The sequence below is a fragment of the Centruroides sculpturatus genome, unplaced genomic scaffold, assembly GCF_000671375.1.
Source record: "Centruroides sculpturatus isolate CEXI.00-Female unplaced genomic scaffold, Cexi_2.0 scaffold357, whole genome shotgun sequence".
In the NCBI taxonomy this organism is placed as follows: Eukaryota; Metazoa; Arthropoda; class Arachnida; order Scorpiones; family Buthidae; genus Centruroides; species Centruroides sculpturatus.
Genome location: NW_019384703.1, coordinates 615,495 through 642,266, shown reverse-complemented (window position 1 = coordinate 642,266; position 26,772 = coordinate 615,495). Strand labels below are relative to the sequence as shown.

At 31.4% G+C, this 26,772-nt stretch overlaps 1 protein-coding gene across 1 annotated transcript in view; it reads left to right on the top strand.

Moving 5' to 3' along the window:
- Positions 1 to 26,772, top strand: part of LOC111627619 (receptor-type tyrosine-protein phosphatase R-like) — a 98,379-nt gene that overhangs the window by 16,153 nt on the left and 55,454 nt on the right. The window contains exons 2-4 of the mRNA XM_023371204.1: positions 6,664 to 6,763; positions 18,602 to 18,680; positions 24,368 to 24,444. Coding sequence (XP_023226972.1) covers positions 6,701 to 6,763; positions 18,602 to 18,680; positions 24,368 to 24,444 — 219 coding nt within the window. The 5' untranslated portion in view covers positions 6,664 to 6,700. The remainder of the gene's footprint in view (positions 1 to 6,663; positions 6,764 to 18,601; positions 18,681 to 24,367; positions 24,445 to 26,772) is intronic.

The following is a 26,772-nucleotide window of genomic DNA, read 5'->3' as shown; positions in this document are numbered from 1 at the left end:
ATTAATTTTCATTTTCATGTAGTAAAGGCTCTATGCCTTCATAAAGGACGTACTTTTCCTTTGTTTAAGGGTATTTGGGCAGTTTATTCTCTGTTATATTCTCAAGTAAACAATACATACAAGTACAGTACAGTATTTTCTGAGGAAACACTCGTACTTATTTTTTTAACCCCATTCCCGATAACCCGGCATTTTCACAAACTCGGCCACCCTTCGGTCCACATTAGGCCGAGTTTTTGAGGTTCTACTGTATCTTTATTTGATTTAACACAAATTTAACAAGAAGTTTACAAGCCTAGAAAGTATAAATCATAAAATAGTTAAAAAAAATACATGTATGCAATATAGAGTAGCAAAATATGACTACTGAGTTACAATAATTTTATTGGGATTTGAACAAAGCTTTTGCATATATAGCTGTTTTTACTTAACATAACTATGTGATGTAATTATAAGTTGTGAAATTTAACACATTATTCAGGATGTGAGATTGCATTCTTTGTTTTGAAACTTATTTTAAACTTTTTTACATCTCATTTTGTTTGAATAGAATCAAGTCAGAATGTTGGTAGATAAAATGCACATTGGGCACATTATGCATGCTTTTTAAGTTTCGTTAAGGATATCACTCTATACAAACAGAATAAAAAATACTTGTACTGTGTATAGCTTTTAAACTCCAAATGTGTCAAATGTGTTTTGAAAGTTTTGTTGGGGAAATTTTGAACTAAAAGATACAAAATGTATGAGCTCCAAAAGTTATCAAAGAGAAATTGCAGGAAGAAATTGTTAAAGATTGATGAATAGCAAGTCATGAATTTGCAACAAATCTTAGTGTGCCACAGACACATACTCTTGAAACACTTCATCCACTTGAAATGGTTGTAAAACATGCTGATTGTGTTTCACATGCAGTTTGTTTTTTTTCCACTAATGAAAAAATGAACCAAATTGAGTATAATTTTGTCAGACAAAAGTAGGCAGCTGTAAAGTTTTATTATTATTATTTTTTCAATTGGTTACTCATTTTTGTCTTAGAGAACTTTTTTACAGATGAATGAAAAAATTGAAGTTAAAATAAAAATATTTGTTATTAACCAAAAATTTGTTCTAGCAGGTGGTGATTGTTTGGTCTAGTACCCAGGTACAGTACCACTGTATTTGATTAGTGCAATTTTGATGTATGTGGTAACATTGAAAAATTTATTAATTGCATTAATCAAGGGACACCTATAGTAGTAACCTGTATATACAGAAACCTATCTACTAGAGAAGAGTTGTTTGGTCCTTTTGGGTTCCATTATAGACACATTTGACTGTATGATTGTGTACAAAATGGTCTTAAATAGACTTTGCCGAATATTACATAATGAAATGGGGAAATGCAGAGATATTAGTAAGTCAGGGAATAATGTTATAACTGGTCAGAGAATCAAAGATGAAAATTACTTATGTATGGACCCAGTACTTATCTTCAGATTGAAGATAAAATAAAACTTGGGATTGAACATACAATGAGATATGTTAAAACTCTATTTTTTCACTTGCATTGTATTGTTTCTGTTACTGTATTTCCATGGTCTATCTGGGAAGACCATAAAATCAGATTTGTCTATGGTAATAGCCAGCATGCCTGCTTATCCCAAGGGAATGCCAGCATGCCGGTTTAAGTGAGGTTATAGATCCCTCTCTAGATGGTGCATTAAAAAATTGAACAAGTTGCGTTATGTAAAAATGGACAAATTTTTATTCTAAAACTGTAAAACTGTCACCATTACATTAAAAACTACAATTATATGTTTAATTTCTTTATTTTGTCTTTTTTCTAACAACATAAAATATTCATGGTATTTTCAAAGAAATTTTTTTTGTATGTATTTTATAGTTATTTGATTCAAAAATAAACATATTAAATTTAAGAAACACTATGCAAATTATCTCAGTTTGAGAGGAAGGTGTTATTTTTAAGATTGGGGTAGATGGTCAGTGTAACCCACACTGATTAACCTACAACTACTAATGTCGGCAAGTTGCTAATTGTTTCATTGTCTTGTAAATGAAAACTCTTTTCTTGGCTTTAAGTCAGTCAAATTACAATGTTATTATTTTATTGTACTTGGAAGAATGTTTTCTTTAACATTTAATTAACAACTAGTTCTGTTAGATCTGGTTAATTTTATATTTTTGTTGCAGTTTAACCAGCATGCCAGTAACCTTGGGGTAACAGGATATACTAATATGCTAGTCTCCTGTTTTTATGTGGAATGTTGGTCATTCTACAAAAATATGGTATGAGTAATGAACTTGCATTTTTTACTCATACTTTTAATAATACACCTTGTAATAGCATCTAAATTCAGGCATTTAGGCTTATGCCTTTCTTTTGCTTATTTATAAGATTTTTATCAGTGGAGATAGATATGGTTGGCTCTTTCTGTATTCTTATTGGAAAGTTACTTTGATGTGATATAATAATAAGCACTTGGTCCTAGTTAGCTTGTGCATTTTTATCAAGACTTTTTTCTGCTAATGCTGTCTTCTTCTTCTTCTTCTTCTTCTTTTTTTTTTTGTACCATCTTTGAGAATCTCCTTCAGTCTTTCTTTTAAAGATTTTATAATACTATCTATCAATTGTTTTCATTCCATTGTGATTTGTTACATCATGGAGATTAAATAAACCTGTCTGCCTATTGCTTTTTACTGGTACCTTAGTTAAAAATGGAAAGCTTTCTAGCTGTTACAACTTTGACTTTTATTTTATTATTAAGAGCAGTGATTTTAAACCAGTGTGCCATAAGTGGATCATAGGTGTGCTGCAAAAATTTTTGAAGGTTATTAATTAATTAAACAAATTATTTTCAAAAGAAGCCCAAAGAACAATAAGTGTACACCTCAAAATTAAAACCTCTTTAAATTGATTATACAAGTTTTTCATTTTTATAATGAATAAATGTATACATAATGTAGTAGAAAATATATATTGATAAGTAAAATTTTATGCGCATAACACTGGGTTAATTCATTTAAAATGAAATTATCTTTTAAATGAATCAAAAATGTATCTATAATTGTCCATATTTAGTTCAAATTAATTTAACTTAGAAATAACAGGATGTTGAGCAGCTTTATAATGGCAATTATCATGCCGTTTTTAAATGCAAATTAAGACTTAATGTTAATTGCTTTTCTTAAGTAAATGAAAATTGTTAATTTAAATAGCTATTGTTGTAACCTGCTGCTATTTTAAGAAAGAACAATATTGTTTTACTTAATTCACAAAAATAAACAAAAAGTTAGATTAAGTGGCATGATAGAATGTTTACAAACACAACTTTAAATCACGTCATTTATTCCAAGGAAATTTTTTTGCGGAACTTTAATTATGGTTTTTAGTGTGCTCTGAGATAAAAAAGGTTGAAAAACACTGGTCTAAAGGCATATAGTCTCTTAACTTTTATATATGAATGCTGTTGCAGAATGATAGTTTTGTAGCTGATATAACTAACTTTTTATATTTTTTTTACTAAATTGATAAGGGGCAATATATAAGGAGACTTGAGCTGTTTGTTTTACCCTATCTTACTCCATCTTCAGGATGTTTTTCTAATGAAAAGTTTAGTGCTCTGTCCATTAAACTTTTAACAATGTAATGTTGCATGGAAAGAGAGCATTTGATGTTGCATTTATGTAATAGGGAACTGCTGTTGGTTTAACATATACTAATGTATTAATCTGCCTTTCAAGTGCATACTGACATCAAGGATGTGCTTGTAACTTGAATGAATTTGGTCTAATTCTAGTATATGATCTACTGAATTGAGATTTGAATCCTTTCATATATTTTTTAAAACTTTTTCACTTTGCCAAAGGATTTAAATGTTATCAACATATTGGTACGCCATTATAATGTTTGTGTTCGGTAAAGACAGTAGTTTCTACAAAGGCAAGGCAAATTTCTTTTAGATATCTTGTAAATGAGGAGACTTTGGGATCATCTCAGGAGTGTTGGTGGTAGTGTCCTTCAAACTTAAAATAGGAAGAATATATGATTGTACAAAGAAATTTGGAGGTAACATGATTTCAATGTTTGCTTTCTATCTTATTATAAAGGAAGTTTTGTATCAAGCTGTATATTGCTTCAAGTTTGAGAGAGGGATCTCTAAGGGCTAGTACACATTAAGCATTGGGCTTGTGTTAAATGCGCATTAGCAACATACACACTGCGCATTTAGCTCAGTGTTCAATGATCATTAATAGGGTGTGCGCACTGGTTCAGTTTGGAAATGGACGTGGAAGTGATTGCTTGTGTGTGGCTCCTCTATCGTCGCTATAAAAGACAATGACAGAGGCAAAGAGAATTTTGGGTGCACCCAATATTACGAGATGGACTGATGCATGGAATGTTTGTGACATTGTATCTAAAACTAAGACAATATGAACCTAACTTTTTAAATTATTTTAGAATGTCTATAAAATCATTTGATGATGGCTGGTCTCTTTTGGATTTCATCAATAAATAAATCAGTATTGAAATGATCGTTCTCCATTTTGGCCAACATGCATCCACTGTACCTGAAAGCACATGATCGATTGTATAACAAAATGGCGGCGCATGTATCTCAAAGTGTGCAGCTTATGCCCACACAATGCGCATTCTAACCAAAATCTGTCAATGTCTGTTTGCATGTGTATACCTATGCAGACTTCTTGGTTCTTTAAAATGTGCATTACCAACGTGTGTGCTTCAAAACACCTAATGTGTACTATCTCTAAGAGGCTTTTTTACCATTACTATCATCTTGCAATGTTTTAAGTTTCTGTTATAGTTTTCCTCTACTAACTCTACTGAATTTTTTAAAACAGTTCTATTTTTTATATAATATTTTCTAATAAAGGTGCCTAAGGTTTTCTTAATATGATACATGAAAATGATTGGCCCTTGAGGCCCATTTGGTTTGTTTGTTTTTGAAAAACCAAATAAGCATGGTGGCAATTGTATTTCAGGTATAATGTAACATAGACTTTGAGAAGAGTCTATGTCACTGTCATTCTGAGAAGAGGGTTATCAGTAGTATTGGGAGTGAATGGGCATTGTGCCCCCTTCCACCCCATTTTTTATATGATGTTATTGCTCCAATTTTAAGCTTCTTGGTAACAAGTACTCCTTTTTTATCTTTATAACATCACAAAATGATTATGTTCTGTACCATGAACTAAAAACAAATATTAATTAAATACAACCCGGAAAGTATGTTTCATTCCTTAACCATATTCCAATTACCACATAAACCACATACCTACTGAACATGCTGTGCCAACACCCTCTATAAGAAACCTATAACTGATGTTTTGACCTATGATAATGATGGCACTAGAGAACAAACTTCTTTGTATTTTTGTGTGGGTTGTCAGGAAGTTTGTGGTTTTTTAGTTTATAGTACTTTAATCTGATCTTGTAAATTCTTGGCTTTTTAACTTTTGCTATATTATGTAAATTATTGTGGTCAGTTCTGATGCAAATTGACTACAAGGAGGAAAAAAACTCTAATTCCAGCAGTAGTCTTTAAATAAAGGTGTACTTTGAGGTGTGTACTTTGTCAACTATGGAACTTTTTTGTCATTTAAAATATTTTTATGATTTTCTGAAATTTTTAATATTATTAAGTTATTATTGTTAACTACATTAGCAAATAAAAAAGTCTCTGTAGTCACAAAACCCACAGTTTTTGGTGAAAATCAAATATCCTCCTCTTGTGTCTGTCAATGTTAAGAGATTGTTTTTGCAGTTCAAAGATTTACTTTTCTTATGTTGTCTTTGGCTGACCAGGGAGAATGTACAGGGTGATTCAAAAGTCATAGAAATTTTAAAAAATTAGTAACTCACAAACTATTTACAATAAGATGATGCAGTTTTCACAGAATTGCTTAGAAAGAAACAAAATTTTTTTCCATTATAAAAATTTTAGTACCAAAATAGTTACATTTTTTGTCATAGATGGCACTTGATAAGATTGCATAATTTGTGAAGTTGTTACTAGAGCTTACACTAAGAACATTTTTATGTTTTTATTTTTACTTTAACAAATTTACAAATAATTTCAGTTTTTTACAGTGCCATCTATGACAAGAAATGTAACTATTTTGGTACTAAAATTTTTCAAACACCTAAAATAATCCTGTTTCTTTCTAAGCATTTCTGTGAAAACTGCACTTATTGTTAATAGTTTGTGTGTTATTAATTTTAAAAAATTTTTGTGACTTTTGAATCACCCTGTAGAATGACTGTGTTCACAAGTGCAATGTTTTTCTGTTTGTAAACTATGAAACCGATGTATTGGATTCCAAAAATGACTAATTGATTTTAATTTATTATTTTTTTCAGTTTTGTATGTTTTATGTATAATTTTATGTGCAAAAAAATACAATTTTACTGTTAGATATTTTTAGAACCATTTTTAGCACTTTTTTAAAAAAAACTATCACTTTTTTAACCCCTTGTTAAAGAAAATTTGCATTTCAACTTCCCAAGGTTACTCATGATAAATTACTCTGGTTTTATTGCTAAAATATCTTGTTTTATGAACTATTTTATATCAATGTGAAATGTAATATATTTTATATTGATAAAAATAATAAAATAATAATTTTTTAAAAATTTTATAGTTCCACAGAAGAATTTTTATTATCTGCTGGTAACAGAATGACTCGTAAACAACTTCGCAATTGTTTAAAGGATGTTAAAGCTTTACATGCAGAATTCTGGGTATGATTAATTTTCTTACTATTTTATTTAAATTATTTATTTAAAAATAAAAATGAACAGTTTAATTTCAATTATGGTAAATGATAACATGGTAAATTTCAAACTAATGAAAATTTCCTGAATTAATAAATTTAACTTACTAATATCTTAAAGATTACTAATTTAAAATCCAGAAATTTAATCTTTGAGATATTAATAACCAAATTGACGGATGGAAAAATTCAGCAATACAGATGTTAATAAGTTAAATTTATTAATTCAGGGAATTTTCATTAGTTTGAAATTCAAGGGATAAAATAATCGCAACTTTGAATTATTGAGTTTTCAATTATCTGAGATTTACATATTTCTCTACAATATGCCAAATTCCATGTAACTGATATAATTTATTAAGCAAACGGAATACAGCTGCATATACAGAACATTATTTTTGTTAATTAATAATTAATAATAATAATAATAATATAAATAAACTGCAGATAAACAACACGTGTGATGAGAACCTCACAGGTTGCCAGATAGGTTTTATTAAAAAGTAAAGCAGATGCCCAAATGTAGTCCAAATTATTTTAACTTGGCCAAAAAAGTAGTAAATCACCCAAATGTAGTAGCCCAGTCCTACAAATATCTGCTACAAATAATGCCAATCTTTCAATCTCAAAAATCAGCCATAGTTTATGAGATAAAAAAGGGTAGTCCATGTGTAAGATGACACCTGAAAATGTATTACTGTAAAAGCAAAGCAGATTAGAGTTGTACTTGGTCTGTTGTTCTCTTACGGCATGGAGGAATTTTGATCTAAATAAACAAGTTAACATACTCATATCATAGTTCAGTCAGAATTTCCACTTCAAATTTTGAAATAGCCATATTTTGAACTAAGTGAATTACTTAACAAGTATATCTCTACATCCCCAGCTGGGGCAAAAGTACAGTTATAAAAAAGAAATATTTACTAATGTCTTTGTGCATTTAAAATAGACATCATCATGCGCATAACACAGAACAAAATGACTACATGAAAATCGAATGTGTTATACAAAGAATTTACATGTTCAAATAAAATCATCAATGGAACAATGTATGGTTACAGTATAAAATTATATATGTTACTATACATTTTAAAATTATATCCTGAACAATATATATATTATTCAAAAATATTAAAGAATAATTTATAAAATGTGTTTAAATTGTTTCCCATAAACATTACGCACTAAGATTAAGATAAATGTTGTAATGACATAAATTAATTTCCAGACAATTATTATGACACAAATAACAGATTTTACATTAATCAAGATTTATATTAAATTGTATCCATGCGGTCTAGTAAGGAATATATGAGAGAGAGCCATTATAAGAGTTCAAAGTTACATTAATCAAGATTTATATTAAATCTGTTATTTGTGTCATAATAATTATCTGTAAATTAATTTATGTCATTACATGGATAACCATTGGATGATTATATCTAAAGTTTAAATGTGTCTGGAAGGGAGGAGTTGCTCAGAGATCCGGGTGGTATAACTGGTCAGCACACTACACAATAAGCAGAGGTTGCAGGTTCAACTCCCACTATGGGTTGATTCTTTACTTCCAGACTATTCTAAATTTAAAATTAAATTATAGTTACTACTTTAATTAAGAGATGGCACTTAATGTCTACCTCTAGTTGTTCTAATCATGCAAATTATAAATTAATATTTGTAGCATAATTTCTGCTTGATTAATTTGGCTGATAGTTGGTTGATTATTAATACATTGTGTTCTTGGGATGTTTATATATAAATTCTGCATGGTAATGCGAATTGGATATGGTTTTATTACAACACAAAATGTATTTGTATATACAATTTTTTAAATTATGGTAAAATATCTATCTATGGAACTCAAAGTATTCTTATGGAGATTGTATCCTCATATTAATATTGACATCTCCGAACTTGCTATGAGTACAGCAACAACCAAATAGTCAACTGCAATGTATATGGAATTGCTTTCGCTGTCTCCTTAGCATTTGGTGTCAAACCCAATACAATTTGATACATTCATAGATAAATGCATTTTTCATAGATTTTATTTAAAGTTGGAAAAATTAAACTGCCATTTGCTTTGAATTGTGAGAAGCTGGAGCAAAACGAGCTGTTCTTTAAAGTTAGAAAATTTTTCTAATTTTTATTTAATAATTAATGCAATTAAGCCATTTTTATGTGGGAGAAACAGCACAGACCACTCCACACATTTGTGAGAAACGGATACAAAGAGAAATAAAAACTTCTCTCCAGTTTATCTATTTCCCATGGGGAGATCGTATCTTGCCCGCTGATGAGACACCTGTAAGAACGTCTCATCCATTGATGAGACAGCTACTCATGCGACGCAACTTTTGCATTCTGTCACATAGGAAAGACTTACCTCCAATTGGAGAGGAGTTGGAGATAAAAAGGGCAGAAATCCCAGGCTTGGGGTGGACTATCCCCACATAAGCTCATGGACCAAGCTTCAGTCTGTCAACACTTTCATCTCCCAGCATTTCTCCTCTGAAAGCAACCTCCTTGAACAGACTAGATTCAGAGACATCCGTCAATCTATCAGAGGTATTATGTTTAACCCTTTGTAAACTTTCTCTTGGTTGATTAAAGGTATAAGTAGCTATAAGTATAAGTTTGTTGATAGAGGTTTAACACAAAGGAGATTAAAATATATCTATGTTATTCATTAAACTTTTGTTAATTGTTAACCTGGTCTTGAGTCAGATTTATTTTGATGACTTGTCACCCTGTCAACAAAGTCACGACTCTCTCCACTTGAATGTTAGATAGACTCTCCCACTCAAATGTGAATTGACTTATAGTTATAATTGCGGGTTAGGATGCAAATTTGAACTATCCTAACTGTGTCAGGAGAAAATAGACCCAAGATTTTCCGATCTTATGTCAAACTATGAAATCCACGGATTCTCACAGAATGATAATTTGAAATATATTTAAAGAATTATTTTCAAATTTATTTTTCTATTTTTTTCCCCAGGATGTAGAATTCATAGCAGCGGCATCTGCAGACTATTCCCCCCGCAATTAGTTTTGGGCTGAAATTACTAAGGCCCCTTCCCGCTCAAAGAGCACTAAGAGGCCAGACTGTGTAAGATGAGAAGTGTTAATGTCCCTGTGAGGGCTCGTAATGTTTAAACATTTCTCTTATGAGGGCTCTTACAATTACATGGTTTTTGTAGTCTGTACTTGAATTTTATTTTACTTTTGTTCCGAATGTTATTTAGTGTTTTTGTTGTTTTTGTATGTTAGTGTTAATTAGTACAGGTTAGTGAGGATCATTCAAGCTTGCTGAAGGGATAGCAGTTGGGCGTCCTAGTATGGCGGCATCCAGCAAAGGGGGATGAGGATTAAGCAATGCTGCAGGCAGGGAAAGGCCGCCTTGAAATTGCTAGTTGGAAGGATGATCAAAGTGTTGGATATTGTTTTGTATGGGTGGGGGGCAGATGCTGCAAGCAAAGTTCTGAAGGAAAGGCTCCTGCAGCACCGTGCCCCCCCGTGGGAAGCGCCCCAGAGGCGAGACTGGAGATACACTGGAAAAATGCTGGATGGAGCCAGAAGGGAAGTGGTGGAGTTTTTACAGATTGGGAGGACAGTTGTATAGATTGTTAGTACCTAACAAAGCTTAACCTAGATTCTGACTTGACCAAAGCCACTGAGGAAAAGAAAGTAGCAGTGGTAAAATCACAGATGGCCTAGTCCAACAAATTTGGAATATTTATAAAATTTGTTTTGACGGGGATAGTCTTGCAGCTCATGACTGCAAGACTATAGTGTGCCTACTGGGAGGACTTTGGAGGGGGAGCCTGGTCCCAATTTGGAGTAAAAATGTGAAGAAAACCCAGTAAAACTTCACATGCCAAGCTGGGCCCCGAGAGGTGGCCAGGGAGAGCCAAAATTTGGTTTTATTTAGTAACTTAGGTTAAAATAGGGTAAGAAGCTGTTGGACCAACCACCATGGAGAGCAAAGATTATAGGAAAAGATTGTAAAGGGATGAGAAGTAGGGTGGACAAAAGGGAAGAATGAAGATATAAAGTGGAATATGCAATTCCTGATTTACATAGTGTGGAAGGGATACTGAAAGTGAAATATGTTTAAATTTTTTGTATATAAATAATTAATAATGTCTAGAGAGGAACAATTTATGAATTATTAAGTTTAAGACTATTAAAAGGGGAGGCACAAGATAGATATATATATATATATGTTACTGTGAAAGACCGAAATTAGAGAATGTCTATATTCTCTGGTGAATGTCAACACATACAAAATACGTTGGTGAAAGTCCAAATATTTGGTTATGTTATTATACATTTGAACAATTGCCTATGTATGTCGACAAGCACAGATAAGTTTTGGTGGAGGTCGAAATGACACCCAAGAAGCCGATGTCGACAGAGGCGACAGTCTGTCGCAAAATGCTTTGTGGGTAGCCAGAGGTAGTACAAGGTTTTTTGATCCCGTGAGGTGGGAATCGGTTTGTCAGGTCGAGTGGCAGAAGATGAGAGGGGTCGTCGGTAAGGCGTCGGCGATATCTGAATAAAAGACACCATTAACAGATCAGTTCGTAATCACGTAATAACGTAATTAGTTCGTAATTTGTAAAAAAAGTTACTTTCCATAGATGAGATTTCTTCTCAAGAAATATCGCTGAGAGAAGCAGCTGCAGCTAATTTGAAAAGTGGAAAGCAAGGCTATATACACACTGTCATTGCAAAAAAAAAGTGTTCCACGAATAAATGCAGTTTTAAAAGCAAGGGACTCTTGTGCAATTCAAAGTGCCATAACAGTTTAAGTTGTTGCAATAAATAAGATTGTATAACGTTAATCACATAATTTATGTGTAAGTTTATTATTGTATTATTTTCTTTAATGGTTAAGAATGTACTGTTTGTTTTAGGTTCAACAGTTTATTTAATTGTGCTGTTACTTAATTAAGCTTTCTCCTATTTTCATATATTAAAATGTTGCATTTTTGTCTTAACATAATAAAATATTTTTATTCAACATTCACCATCAGCTCATGATGAATGTCGACATTTGCCGGTGTAAGTGAGAAATAATGATATTTAGCAAATATTTTGTACATACACGAAACGACTGTGTGAATGCTGACATTCACCAGAGAATGTTGACATTTGCCAGATATCGGTCATTCACAGTAATATATATATATATATGAGTGTGTGTGTTTAAACACACTTAATTAATTCCTTGATGCTATTGCAAATATCAAAATCGTGTTAATCAAATACAGTGGTATCTCAGTACTTAACTGATTAATCACAACACGCTGGAACAAATTTTTAGTTAATAACAAATATTTTTATTTTTATTTTGTCATCAGTAAAAAAGTATTCTATGATTAAAATGAGTAACTAATTTAAAAATAAATGAAACCTTACAGCTTCCTTGGGGATTAAGAAAAGGGCAACCCAATGACAAAGGGGGGCATGTTCCCTAAGTGCCAAATGTATGGGTACCTCTGTCTATATGTGACATTTTTTTATCATATGGCCTTTCACAGATAAATACATCATAGATGAGTGAACTAATGTAACTGTTTATAAAGTACATGAAATGAAAAAATGAGTGATATCTCCAAAAACATATCTGTCGACCTTACAGGTACAGAAACAGCTGTCATGCATGCATAGATCAATCATTTTCAAATTATTATCATTTTATCTTAGATGCACACGAAACACAACAAAGTATGAAATCTTCATTCAATGGTTGTTTTACATTTATAATTATTTTGCTATGGAAAGTCGTGATATTGGGAATGTCAAGTAATTGTTTTGATGTCAAAAGCCACAATAGTGGTGCCAAGAATTTTCATTATATACAGTTTTGGTATTTATGCCAATGCCATTTTTAATAAAACAATATTTTGGTTTTTATAAATGCGCACTTGATGGTGTGTTCATTACAGATCACAGGTCTTTTTACTATTGATTACTATAAGAGTATATAATGAGATAATAATTCCTTCAAACTGTTTATAATGAAATAAACTTTGGAATAATTAGTAATTTCCACAGCTAAATAATTATGAATGTAAAAATAAAAAGATGCTCTAAAGTGTGAAAAGCATTATGAATGTTATTATATCCCCAAATATATTAAAAAAGCAATTGAGTGAATGGTACGAACATGCAGTAAAAGAGAAATTTATAAATTAAATTGCTTGAATAAAGTTATTCACAATTGTGGAATTTTAAGGGTTAATATGTTGCACGGTGTTATGGTGGCAATGTATAGGTTATCCCATATGAACAATTCTTTACGATTGTTGCACCATTTGAGTAATTTGGTTTGGACCCAGAGGGGAAGATAATCTTGGTCAAGCACTTTTTTAGTTAATTTGGTTGATGGTCTATTGTTTATAATGTCCTCCTGATGTTCTAGGATGCAAGAGCTTAGCATTCTTGCCATGGCCCCTATGTAGCTTGTTTCCTCTCTTGAGAGTGCATGTTTTAATGAGATTTGATACACCCCAGATTTTTCATTCAAATTAAGAATATCTCTGTTGTTGCACAATAGTCTTCTTAGTGTTGGCTGTGGGATTACAGGTAATATAAAACCATTCTTTCTAAAAAGATGTGCTATTTTTATAACACTGACACTTTAAAAATGAGAAAAGCTCAGTTTTAGTTTTCTAAGTTTTGGAAGGAAAGTTTTAGCTTGAAAGACGATGAGTGCTCTGGTCAGTCGATCACTGTCAATAGTGATGAGCTAAAAGCTCTGGTTGAAGCCAGTCCAAGAATTACCACAAGAGAATTGGTTATAAAACTAAATGTAAGCCAAAGAAGTATATTCAATCATCTTAAAAGGCTTGGAAAAGTTTCTAAGTTAGATATGTGGATTCTGCACGAACTAACAGAAACTGATCTTGCACAATGATTAAGTGTTGTTGAATTATTATTTGATCATCGAAAGAAAGAGCCATTTTTAGATTGAATAATTACTGGAGATTAAAAAATGGATATTATACACTATTGTTCATTTTCTTTCCCATTTTAAAAGTCCAGGCCTGGCACCAACCAACCCTAGTTTTCATTTTTGCTCATATAACACCATATGTTAGGTAATTTCTGGACTTCAAAAAAATTAGACGTTACATTTTAATAAGAGTTGGTATTTTAATGCCTGCCTTTAGTGACAAATTATTTGGATATTATTTTAAAATAATAGCAGAGAAGTAGCCCAATTTAATCTGGCAGTCATTTGGCATAGATGATGATATTATGTTGAAAAGAAGATGTTCTTGTTTAATGGTGTTTGGAAGAAAAAATTAATATTAACATGCAATTCTTTTGATTGTGATTATTAGTTACATTCTTGAAGCAATCAATAATTATTTCTTTTAATTATAAAAAAGAATACAGTTGAGTCTGCATAAGTTGTCATAGGTATAACTAGATACCATCAGTTAAGTAGTCAGATTTTTGTGGTCCAGGCTGACTTAAATAGGCATTAATGTTAAAAAACTCTGGTTTACTTGACACTGTTTAACTTGCCATCACTGGATAAATTGACATACTTTTTCTGTCCCACACTCGTTTAGACGTCTAATAAGTCGACTCTCCTTCTGAAAAAAGTGAGTTCATACAACACAGCTTAACATCACAACAGAATCCGATTTTGCATTTTCTCATTTTTCATTCATGCAGTAAGTGTTTCACATTTCTATTAGAAATGAGTATCCAAAACCTAACAACCCTTATGCTGAAGGAAAAAATGAACTTGTATCTGTATCTGAATTTGGATGTAATAAAATTTTGAAGCCAAATTTGCAAAACAAGAAAATCTTCCAAGAACAACATTATTGGAAATTCTGAAGAAAAAAGAGGAAACTTTTTCTTGGGTTGTTGTTGTGGGTCGTTGTCATGGCTGTCTTGAAAATGCCAGCATAAGTCACTATACAAAATGTCAAGGATGCTCTGGTACATTGGCTAAAGCAAATTCGTTCATTGAATCTTCCTGTTTCAAGGCTGAACTTATGAACTTTACTGAAACAAAAAGCAATGGAAACTGCTAAGGTTCTTGGAGTAGAAATCAACTTTAGTGCCAGCAATGGATGGTCAGAGAGATACATTACATGCACTATTAAAGCACTACTGTATTTTCATAATTGTAGTTTTGTGGTTTTTTCAACTTGTTTTAGTTGTTGTATCGGATAACTCGATACATTTTCACTTCCCTTTGGGGTGTTGACTTATGCAGACTCAACTGTTGTATACTTTTGCTAACTTTTGGAACCTAACCCTATGATTTGTACTAATCCTTTGTTTTATAGAGCATGGATTTGCATAGCACGACACTTTTTCAGAACTTAACTAGCATGTTATATGGGAGATACCTTTACTTAATTTTTGTATATATCTTTTAGTACTGATATGGTGGTTTTTACGCTGCATATCTGTAATTTTTTTCTGTAAGATTGGGTTTATTTGTAAATCATAATAATTTGATGAGAAATGGAAATATGAGAAATAATCTTTTATAGTTTTTTGGCAGACAGTTGTAAGTTTTTCAAAGTATAATTAATTTGGTAATATGATTATCATTTCTATCCTACACACATTTTGTTGCTGCTATGATATTGGCTTAAGGTTTTATCTTTAGAACATAAAATGTAAATTATGTTAATAAAGAAAAAACTTGCAAATATTATTTCTTAGAAATATTTTTTCATTTTAGTAGATAGATTTTTATATTTTTATTTTAAAATATATTCTTTTTCTTACTTGAAAAATTATGAAAACAAAGAATTGTGTTATCATTATCAAATATTTCCAGAAAATGTTACTTTTAGATATGCTTTTTAATGATAAGCATAAATTTTACTGATGGGAACTAATCACACAGGAAATACATCCGTAATTGATTATGCCAACTTTATTATATAAGGAAATACATTTTGGGTCTTCTGCACTTCTTCAATGATTTATTACAGATCTACTTAATTAAACAATAAATACTATATATTAAAAATTCTAATACACCACATTGAACACATTAAAATATTTTAAATACAGTAAATTACCTTTATATTTGTTTTTAGAATATATTAGGGACCATTAGATATGCGGTGTTTTTAACATTTAAAATTTCAAATTAAGATATTTTAAAATATAATTTTTGACTACTTTGAATCTTAGACATAAATGATATATGATAAATGTATTAAAAAAATATACAGTGGGTGATTGGTTAATGAACATAATCCATTCCAAGACTTTGTTCGCTATCCGAATTGTTCGTTAACTGATTATGAATTTACCATAGGTTTGTATGGGAATTTGATTAATTCGTTCTGGAGACCCTCAAACAACAAAAATATATATACTTTCTTACTACGTTTATTCATATCTATATCTATATATCTATAAATGAACGTGTGTGTCCCTATATTTCACTTTTCAGCCAAAACTACACATCGCACATGAATGGTGTTTGTATGTGGTAGTAGCCCCAAGTCTCCATTCGTGCACNTATCAATAAGAGTATGTATTCTTGCATAGCCATATGCATACATGTAAATAAAATCTAATGCAAGCTTATGTAAACCTGCACAAGATATATAGGCATAAACAGGTTCCTATGCATCTGGAAAGTCAGGGATTTTCAGTGTTCAGAAAAAGTCATGGAAAGTCAGGTAATTTGCCTTCTTGGCTGCCTTGTTGATTTTTTTTCTTCACAATTAGGTAGACCAAGTGCAGCTGTCTGCAGGCAGCAAGAAGTAATGTGGTACAATGCAACTTATCAAATGTCATGCAGAATATTTTCAGGACCCAAAATTTCCCCAAAAATTATTGCTCACAAAATAAAACCATACTTTATGAAACAATTAATAATTATTATTATAGTTTAGAAAATTCAAATTAAATCATACATATAAATAAGTAGCCTACTATACAATTTACCATGCAACACTAAGCTGATAAGTTAACAAATATTTTAGATTAAAAGAATGCTTGAATTTAAGTACATGTTTTCATCATTATAGGATACAGTTTATCAACATATACAATTATGTATAAACTTGATGCAATATGTTGATTAATAGAAATATGAGGATGGTTTTTTTCAAGCTCCAATGGTCCATAAAACAAAGACAAGTGTAAATAACAAAATGAATTTATTACCAAAAGTTAGGTACAAACATGGTTACTTTTTGACATAAATCACCGTGAAGATTGAGGCATTTGTCATATCTGTGGACAAGCTTTTCCAGTCCCTTGTCATAGAATGTTGCTGCCAGTGAATTGAGATGGTCTTAACAATGTTATTTTGAAGATGTTCATTAGTCTCAAACCTCTGCCCTGCTAGCCACATTTTCATTTCAGGAAAGAGGTGAAAGTCTTCACACATTAAAAAGTTCCAAGATCGGTGGAAGTCTTCACCACCTTTAAACACCCAGCATATAGCCGTGATTTAGTGCCAAGCAATTTCCACCTCTTTCCTGAACAGAAAAAGTGGCTAGGAGGGCAGAGGTTCGATCTTCAAAACAATGTTAGGACCCATCTCAAGCTCAAGTCATTGGTGGCAATGTTCTATGACAAAGGGATGGAGAAGCTCGTCCACAGATATGACAAATGCCTCAATCTTCACATTGACTATGTCAAAAAGTAACCATGTCTGTACCTAACTTTTGGTAATAAATTCATTTTGTTATTTACACTTGTCTTTTTTTTATAGACCATCTGAGGTTGAAAAAAAAACAGCTTTTACATAAAATTGAATTCGGTGCCATAAATGATTGTTTTATTTTTGCACAAACATAAAAAATGGACTTTTTGATATCCAAAAATACAAAATTTATTTGACAATGACCTCAGAATGAATTTTTATAAGGCTGAAAAATTTCAGTTAAGAATGAACTTCAAGTAACGAACACCAAAAAATATTGTAAAAAGGAAATTTCATATTATTGGAATTATTTTCCCATGGCCATTTTGTCCTACTTCTAAAACACTCCTTTACATTATTTAAGTTCTTCAGTGTTCTATAAATTACAATTATAGAAATTAAGTTGACAAAATTTTTACAGATTAAAAAACTAACAAAGTATTTAGATGTTAAGTAACAACATGAACACACTACTAATACCTTTAAGGATTTTACACATTTCTTTTTATCCTCAGTTGGATTGTTACATTGATACGGTATCTTCATTTATCACGTTATATTGTCTTTCGTGGTATGAATCGCAGTATGACTTAACAATTGCTATAATCAATAATAATACAATCATAAAAATCATAAAATTTAGTGACACATAAGTAGTCTAAAAAACTTGTAAAGTTTTCAAGACTATGTATAGTTTTTTGAAAACTTTACAAGTTTTTTAGACTACTTATGTGTCATTCCTCTATATGATAAATCATATAGAGGAATGACACATTAAGGACATAGAGGAATATGATAAATCATAAGTCATCATCATAAGGAATATGATAAATCATAAATCATCCTCTATAAGGACATAGAGGAATTCAGGAACTAAAAATCGTTACAAGACAATTATGCCAAGTGAGTATTTCCTAAATAATATTTATACATAAATACAGTATTTTTATTTAAGATACTTTCTNTTTGAATACTTAAAGGAATACTTTCAGTCAAAATATTTAAGTTTGAAAGATTTATTTTTAAATAACAATCTTGTAAAATTAGTTAAATAATTGGTTTAATTTATTCTTAGTAAATCTGTTTCGACTTATTTCTATTTAAATTTTTTCTAGAAATTGTATTCATTCTCACTACATTTAACAGGAAATACCAATGAATCATCCTGAAAAGGTTGAAATCCCTGGTTCAGGAACTAAAAATCGTTACAAGACAATTATGCCAAGTGAGTATTTCCTAAATAATATTTATACATAAATACAGTATTTTTATTTAAGATACTTTCTTTAATGGAGACCATGATTAATGTCAGAAATTTGAAAGGGTTAAAAATGTCAGGATATTTATTTGGATTAACTGTGTTTGGAATTTTAATCCCATCTTCTGATTCGCAGCATTAAGTGTTCTGACAATTCGAATAGAACAATTGTTTGTACATAACTTTTTGAATCTAAATAATCAATGGTTATATTCAAAAAATTATCTATTGAATCTATATTATATGTTTGTATTAACTATTATTTTGTTCTTATTTTTGTTTTATTATTTTTGGTTGTTTTGTTACTTTAACTCCCTTTTATTTTAGTTTTTACTTGTGTTTGGCTGGAAAGAGTATGGAAGGTGTTAAGTTGCTTACTGTTAATTTTTCAGCTTTTCAATAGTATATTTTACTTTTTAGTTTCTAGTTTTATTTTTGTTTCTTAGTTTATGCATGGGTAATATTATTTCATGTTTATTATAATTTTTGTATATACCTCAAATATTGGTAATTTAAAAATAGATGTTAATTTGTTAAAGAAATGTTCAAATTTGTATAATGTTGGTCAGTTAGATTCAAAAAGTTAGGAATGAACGTTTATTCTATTTAAATTGTCAGAACATTGAATGTTATGGATCTGAAGATGGGATCGAAAATCCTGAAAGCACTTAATCTGAATAAATATTTTGATTTCTTTCTTTTGAGTTTCTTCTAATGTATGTAGATATATATATATATATATATATATATATATAATCAAAAAAGTTTGGAGATCACTGCTCTAGACAGATATATATATATCTGTCTAGAGCAGTGATCTCCAAACTTTTTTGATTGCACACCTCTAAGACAAACTCTTTTTTTGATTGCATACCCCTAAAACAAACCCTTTTTTGATTGCATACCCCTATACCCCTATAATAAAAAATAAAATTGTTTTTGGGTTCTCAAATACATATTCAGACAAGGAATTGGAAGGAATGTTGAGTCTAAATGAATTTCACTCGTCTGCTTTATTGCAGACGAGTGAGACGACTTTTCAAATAAATTAGAAAAATGTACATATAAAATCTATGTTTATGGAATAAATTACTCATATTTTTTACGTGTCAGGAAAATTTGCTGTATTTTCACTATAAATACATAATTTCTGCTAAATTTCCTGCTACCTGCAATTAGAACTTTTTCTGTGTATGATTGCAACTGATCATGAGCCTACTTCTCCAGGAGAATGACTGTAAGATTAGACAGACTGCAGACAGGACAAACACAATATTTCGAAGGGCAACTTGACAAGAATCACTTTGCATACCCCACTTTCGAGACCACTATTCTAGAGAGAAATTTAGCACTCCAAATGCAGCCATGTCTGGTATGGTTATATTTTAGGAAATGCCCAATATATATGTTTTCATAGATTATATATAGTACTTAGTTTATAACCATCATCTAGTAACTGGAACAATAAGTATGAAACTCCACTCAACAAAATCCTCTTAATTCCAGTAAAAAGTTTTAATAAGAACATAAAATTTGAGAAATGTTTTTGATCTTACTCAACATCTGCATCAGGTCAAATTCAGTGTTCCATTATGGAATACACTCAGAAAATTAGTTCTAAAACTTTTCATTGTCACACTTATGGCCCTGCAAACAACAAATATATTACTTGTACAAGACACTAATACTGAACGGGGATCTCAGGAATGTGGGGGATTCTGCTCAGTTGTGCCATTCTGAAGGTGTTTAGCCTGATGATGTAGCAATATATTTAAGGATTCTCAGAAGGATCACGCTGCAGTGTGATCCTTTTAAGACTGCCAAATTTGTATCATGTTATTGATAAACCAGACTTTTTCAGTGTTCCTATAACAAAAAATCACATGGATTAAGATCCAGAAAATGAGGTGACCAGATGAGGGGAAATTCTTGAGTAATCACTGTTACTAGTAAAATGTTTTCACAAAGTAGTGATGCGGCATATGATATATGGAGATTTTCATTTTGCCATTGTTGTAGTTGGAGTACAACAGAAGTGTTAAGTATTCATTACTCAGTATTTCTGGCAGGCCAGTCTTTGGTACATTGAGGCCCTGGGCCAAGAAAAGTTTAGAGGCTCTCTTAAGGAATTTGTAATGGAGGGTTAATGTTCATAAATTTTCTCAATTAACTTTCTCTGCTAAACATATTGTTTCTGGATACAAATTCACTGAGTTCAGCATTAATAAAGTTCCTTTAGTATTAACACAAGCACTTTTGATGAGTGTAACCCGTTGTCTTCAAGTGAAATGAACAAATTTTAATGAAACGAACGTGGAGAATGTTCCAAAGGAACAGAATATTTAAAGTCAAACCAGGTGTTCGGAAATTCCGTTAAGAACATGCAAATAGTTTTTGATATGTTCGAATCTTTAAATTTTTACGATGCTAGCGGCGCATGCGTGGAAATGCTACCACATTGGTGATATGATGTTAGGCGCATTTTGTTTTTTAGACACCGATACAAGGCAATCCACACCCCGGGTAGATCGAAGGTGGGAACATGGCATACTTCTGCAGTAGCCGTGAGAAGCAACGCTTTCCAGATGAACACAAGCCTTTGATTGTTGCAGCATTTAATTATTGCTGTTCTGGGCTATAACGCATTGTAGCCTTGCTCGAGAACTTTTTTAGCGAGCTGTGTAGAACATCTTCCTTTGGCTACATCGTCCTGATGCTCAGCAAGGCGGGAGGCAAGCATTCTTGTTGTTGCTCCTATGTATCTTGTAATAGCTCCCATTACTATATTATATAACTGGATTGCTGTATGTTAGATCTTTCTATATAATACATCTCTGTAATCCAAAAAAATTTGGTAGACGGACTCACAGCCAAACTTTCAGTTAGGAACTCACTTTTATTTTTCAAAAAAATGACAAATGCATTTCAGGTTGGTACATGCATCCAACCCCTCTTCAGTGCTAATTTTTTAAAAAACAATAAAAAGCTATAATAATCAGTACATGACACCAAATACATTACAAAATATTTCTACGTACTTACTCTTAAAAATAAAAATTGTGTATGGGCTACCAACACATTTAAACACCAACAACTGTTTTTCATCTATACATCTTAGAATTATCGTACAAGCTTAAAGAGCACTTGAAGTGTTTGCATAACATCACTTCTAAAAACAAATTATTTTATGACTGTTTTTTTGAATTAATAAAGGTATACAAAACCAATATATTACATACTGTTAAAATATATATTTTGATATAAATAGTATATGAACAATCCCATTGCCAGATTTTCTAGGTGTATTGCGTAAACCCCTGACTTTTCTAAAATGGTTAGCCTGTCCAGTTGGAGATACATCTGCGTAGGTTTGGTAGGGAGTTATGGGCAGTATGAAATTATACCGCCAAAATATATGGCTGATGCATGTAGAAGTTGGTTCAAGATACGGCAACGATGACTGCATCATGGATGCTTTTTCCTTACGGACTCTTTTATCTTACAGATATGCTCTGTAAGGTAAAAGAGTCTCTATACCCGTGTACCATGCTGTACAGAAAGGAACTCAAAAAGTGCTTGTGTTAATACTAAAGGAACTTTATTAATGCTGAACTCAGTGAATTTGTATCCAGAAACTATATAAAACTTAGCGTGAGATTTTAAATTTAGCTTTTTTACTTAAAGATGGAAACTGCAAAAACACTTTTCTTTTTATTGCTGAAGCAAGTGAAGCTGTGGCAAAAATTACTTGCCCAATTGCAATTTCTTTTGATATGCAGAACAAAACAGGTAGTACCGAAGAGCATACAACTCAAATGCAAGGCACTCCCAGTCTGCCTACGACGGATGCTTCCGAAGGTAGCTGATCAGGAATAAATGCAAGTGCCTCGTGGAAGCAGAACTACAAACTTATCAGACGCATTCCTTCTACACTATATATCGAATTAGGAAAAATATGGAGCATAGTATCTAATTCTATACAGGTGATAAGAAAGAAATTAAGTAAAAAACTTCAATGGTTAATGAGCTCATCACGCATACAAAGAAGGGTGGTAACAACCATTCCGTATTATAATTATAAGGAAGAGGATGTGCTCGTCAAAGTGCACGGCATACTACAAAGGGGACCCAAATATTTCTCCTCCCCTAATAATACCGACCTGAAGCAATGAGATTGTTCCACACTCATAATTATTATAAGTAAATCCTTGTTTCAAAAATGAATTGATGTAGTTTCTTTATTTTATCAATTCAGGTGTTTTAATTAAAGGAAATTTATATTTGTAATATCAAACCAAATTTTTTATTTTAATTTTTATCAAATCACACTGTGGCTGTATGCCATATTAGATTTTAGTTCATAGTCTTTAGCATATTTCCATTGTTCTTTCCACCTTCTATAACTTGCTAATCTTCTTAATTACTATTCTTCTTGGAGATGAGGGCCACTTCCTGGAATTGCTAATGAATGCAAAGTTTCCTGAAGGCACATGGTTGAAAGAGTCATGTTTTGGCTGGTCCTCATAGTGAGCTGATGAACAGGAGAATAGGGAGAATTGCCAAGTATCTGAGAGACAGATGAAACTAATTTGGAGTAATAGAGACTCTTGAACTTCATAGAGTGACATTACAGGGGTGAAGTCGGCATTTCAACTTGACGAGTTTTGAGCTCGGATGAATGAATGATAACTTGGACTAGAGATTTATAGAAACCCTCTTGGATTAAGGAAAGGGCAAATTGTTTTCAAGAACGTTTCCATATGATTCACAACAGCATAAAGACGTTCCTACAACTCTGTTCTTTATTCTATTCTGTTTGCCATATTTATTCTTCTCATCCCTGTCATTCATTTTCCTTTTTTTTAGTGTAAGATAGTTTTAAAAATTAGTTATAAGGAAATTTTTGGGTAATACATAAATGCAACTTCTTTGTACACAGTGCAATATTTTGTAATTTTGCATATGACAACTATATTTTGGGTTACTGCCAGAGTATATGTCCTAGACTTGGAATCCATAATTAATTCTGTACATGGTTGTGTCATGCAAAATAAATTGTGTTTTTTAACATATGTGGCATGTTTTTTTTTCTGGATGTTTGCCTTAGTAGGCTTGCAGAAACCCTTTCATATCTCACAACACATCATTATGTAATTTGTTAATTTTGTACAGATATGCTTGTAAATTTCAGAATTGTTCCAAATTTTGACTTTTCTAATGCTTATGTTAGAACTCAAATAAATTTTAAAAATAGAACATGTAAATACATCAGTTTTTAAGATTATTTTAACATTTTACCATATGGTTGGTGCAGCATGATTCATGAGGTCCTTGTATTTTAAAATGCTAATAACCAGCTAGCCAACCAATAAATACATTGGTCTGATGCAGGCCTATTAATTGGTAGAAAACATTTATACATTCATAAAAATTATTTGCTGATTTGAAGATCAGGTTATTTTTCTATTACATGATTTATTTTCTATTTTGTAAGTAATCAAATATAACTAAATATAAATACATATAAATCAAAAGTCTCTCTTCCTTTTTTATAGTTTATCAAAAAAGATTCAAATTTAATAAGTTTAATTATATATGTTAAATATATATATATTAAATTTATTAAATAAAATTAATTACATTAATTTTAACAGATGAGAAAAGTAGAGTTTTGCTTTCTGAAGATGATGGTGATCCTTTATCAAGTTACATTAATGCAAATTATATTCGTGTAAGTAAATAATATAAATTTGAATTAATCATTGAAATAGTTATGTAATTTAGTAATTATAAACTTTAATTACAAAAGTTTATAAATTAGGATTAAAAAAGATGCTCAGAAAATAAAAAATATTTAAAAATTTTGATTTTATAAAATAAATGATATCATAAGATAGTGTCCGTTCTTTGAGTCAGGACAGGTTATCAGTTTAACAAATATTAAACGTTTAATAAACTAAAGCAAAGAATAGATTGAAACAACTAAATATATGTACAACTATAAGTATTGGCTTCATGGGATAATACATTTCTAGATATTCTGTATCTTAACTCTAAGTCCTTATATTACTGAGAGAGAGAGTTTACAAACATTCTGACATAATACCTCTGAGAGGGAGTAATGATATCTTCTGCTTCCATTGAAGTGTGTTGGTAGGGAGGATTCTATAGAGATAGCGTTCGGCCTGGAGTATGGTGGGATGGGAGTTTTAGCCACCTGTCTGTATGGTGGAGTCTGCCCTGAGGGCACGAGTTCAAGCTGGAGGGTGCAACTCTTGCTCTGGTGACTCACGTTGTTGTGGTTCTAAGTTCAAGCAGTGTCCTGGTTCAGCCGGTACATCCTGACTCTCCTTTTCCTATAAGGCAACAAATTTGAAGTTCTTTGATGTCATCAACGAGGTGTTGTGACTCTTCTTACCTTATAATTTATCTGACTTAACAGTTTCCTATCATTAATAATTAGATGTTTGACAAGGGTTTTGAACTAAGTCCAAACATTGTAAAGATTGTTGATTTGTGATGATATTTGATCCTCTGTTTATCTCTCAGATCCATGTGCGACGAAAATATGAGGTGGTGGGAAAAACTAGGGTTTCTCCACTTCTGCATTAACTGCGTATTAGCTTAAGTAATTAATCTAATTAATTGTCCCCCTTCAGAATCTCAATAACAATAATTATAAAAGACCTTAATAAAATTGATGTTAATTAATTAATTTACTAAATACTGTAACCATACTTAAAGTTAATTCTCTACCTCACATATATTGTTGTGTGATGATTATTTAAAAATTGTCTTCTATCTCTGCATTTCAATCATTGATATTTGATGTACTATTATAAATTTTTTAATCTCCGTTTTAAAGATATTTTCCTTTATGTATATTGGTATTACTAATTTACCAGTTGAAAGGCCCAATGCAGGCATCGGGGCATACTAAATAGTTAGCATGCATAACATTGATAAATAATTAAATACAAATGGTTTACCTAAAGTGCAGAGATGTTCAGCAGAACACTGTTGAAAGTGAACTGCCCATAACTATCATTGTCATGTACTAAAACCAATATCCCTACATTCAATTCTCATGAAATAACTTTCAAAATACCAATAAGATACTACATATTTCCATTATGATTGTAAAGAAATACCGTAATATCCTGTCTCCAGTTCAAAACATAGTTATACTTTTTTTGTTTCATTATTATCATTGTCATGCACTTTGACCTACATCACTATATCCAATTCTTTTTAAATAACACAGCAAGCAGCATGCATGCCGAATACCATTAAAAACAGTCAAGCACAGACTCTGGCAATTTCTAGGTTTGCTGCTATGCTTTGCTGGTGCTCGATATGCCAACAGAGACTGGCCATTTTTTCAGTTTTATATAATCTATATATATAAAAATGAATGTATGTGTGTCTGTCCTTCATGCATTACCACACCGTTTATCTGATTGCCGTGAAACTTTGGGAAGTTGTTTAATATACTCCCGCGAAGGTTTCTGGCATAGTACATTTATCCTATGATAGATGGCGTGCGTTATACGAGCATTTTACTGTGTGTTCGATCAATTTCAAATTGTGAAGACCATTTCATCCCTTTAAAAAATATCTCTATACAGTGGTACCTCAGGATACGAACGACCCATCATACGAAATTTTCAGGATACGACATGAAATTCAAACATATTTTTGCTCCATGATATGAACAAAAACTCACCATACGACGTTACATTAGTTCGCAGCACCATTTTTTATTCGTTTCTGTTCATCGGTCTCAGTTTGCTTTATCGTGGAAGGATCTCGCTCGATAAAGGAAATCTCGAGGTATTATCAGAAAGTGACTGATTTTATTGAAAAGAAACATCCCGAAAAGGTTCACACTGGCTGTATTGCTGCTCAGAGTAATGACATTTGCCTAAGTCATTTTAGAAACATTTTAAAAAGTAGGCAAAGCCAAACCTTTTTGGATAGATATTTTACCAAGCGACCTCTATCCAGTGAAAGTGCTGGTGGAAGTGAAGGAAAGAAAGCAAAAAGCAGTGAATAAAAA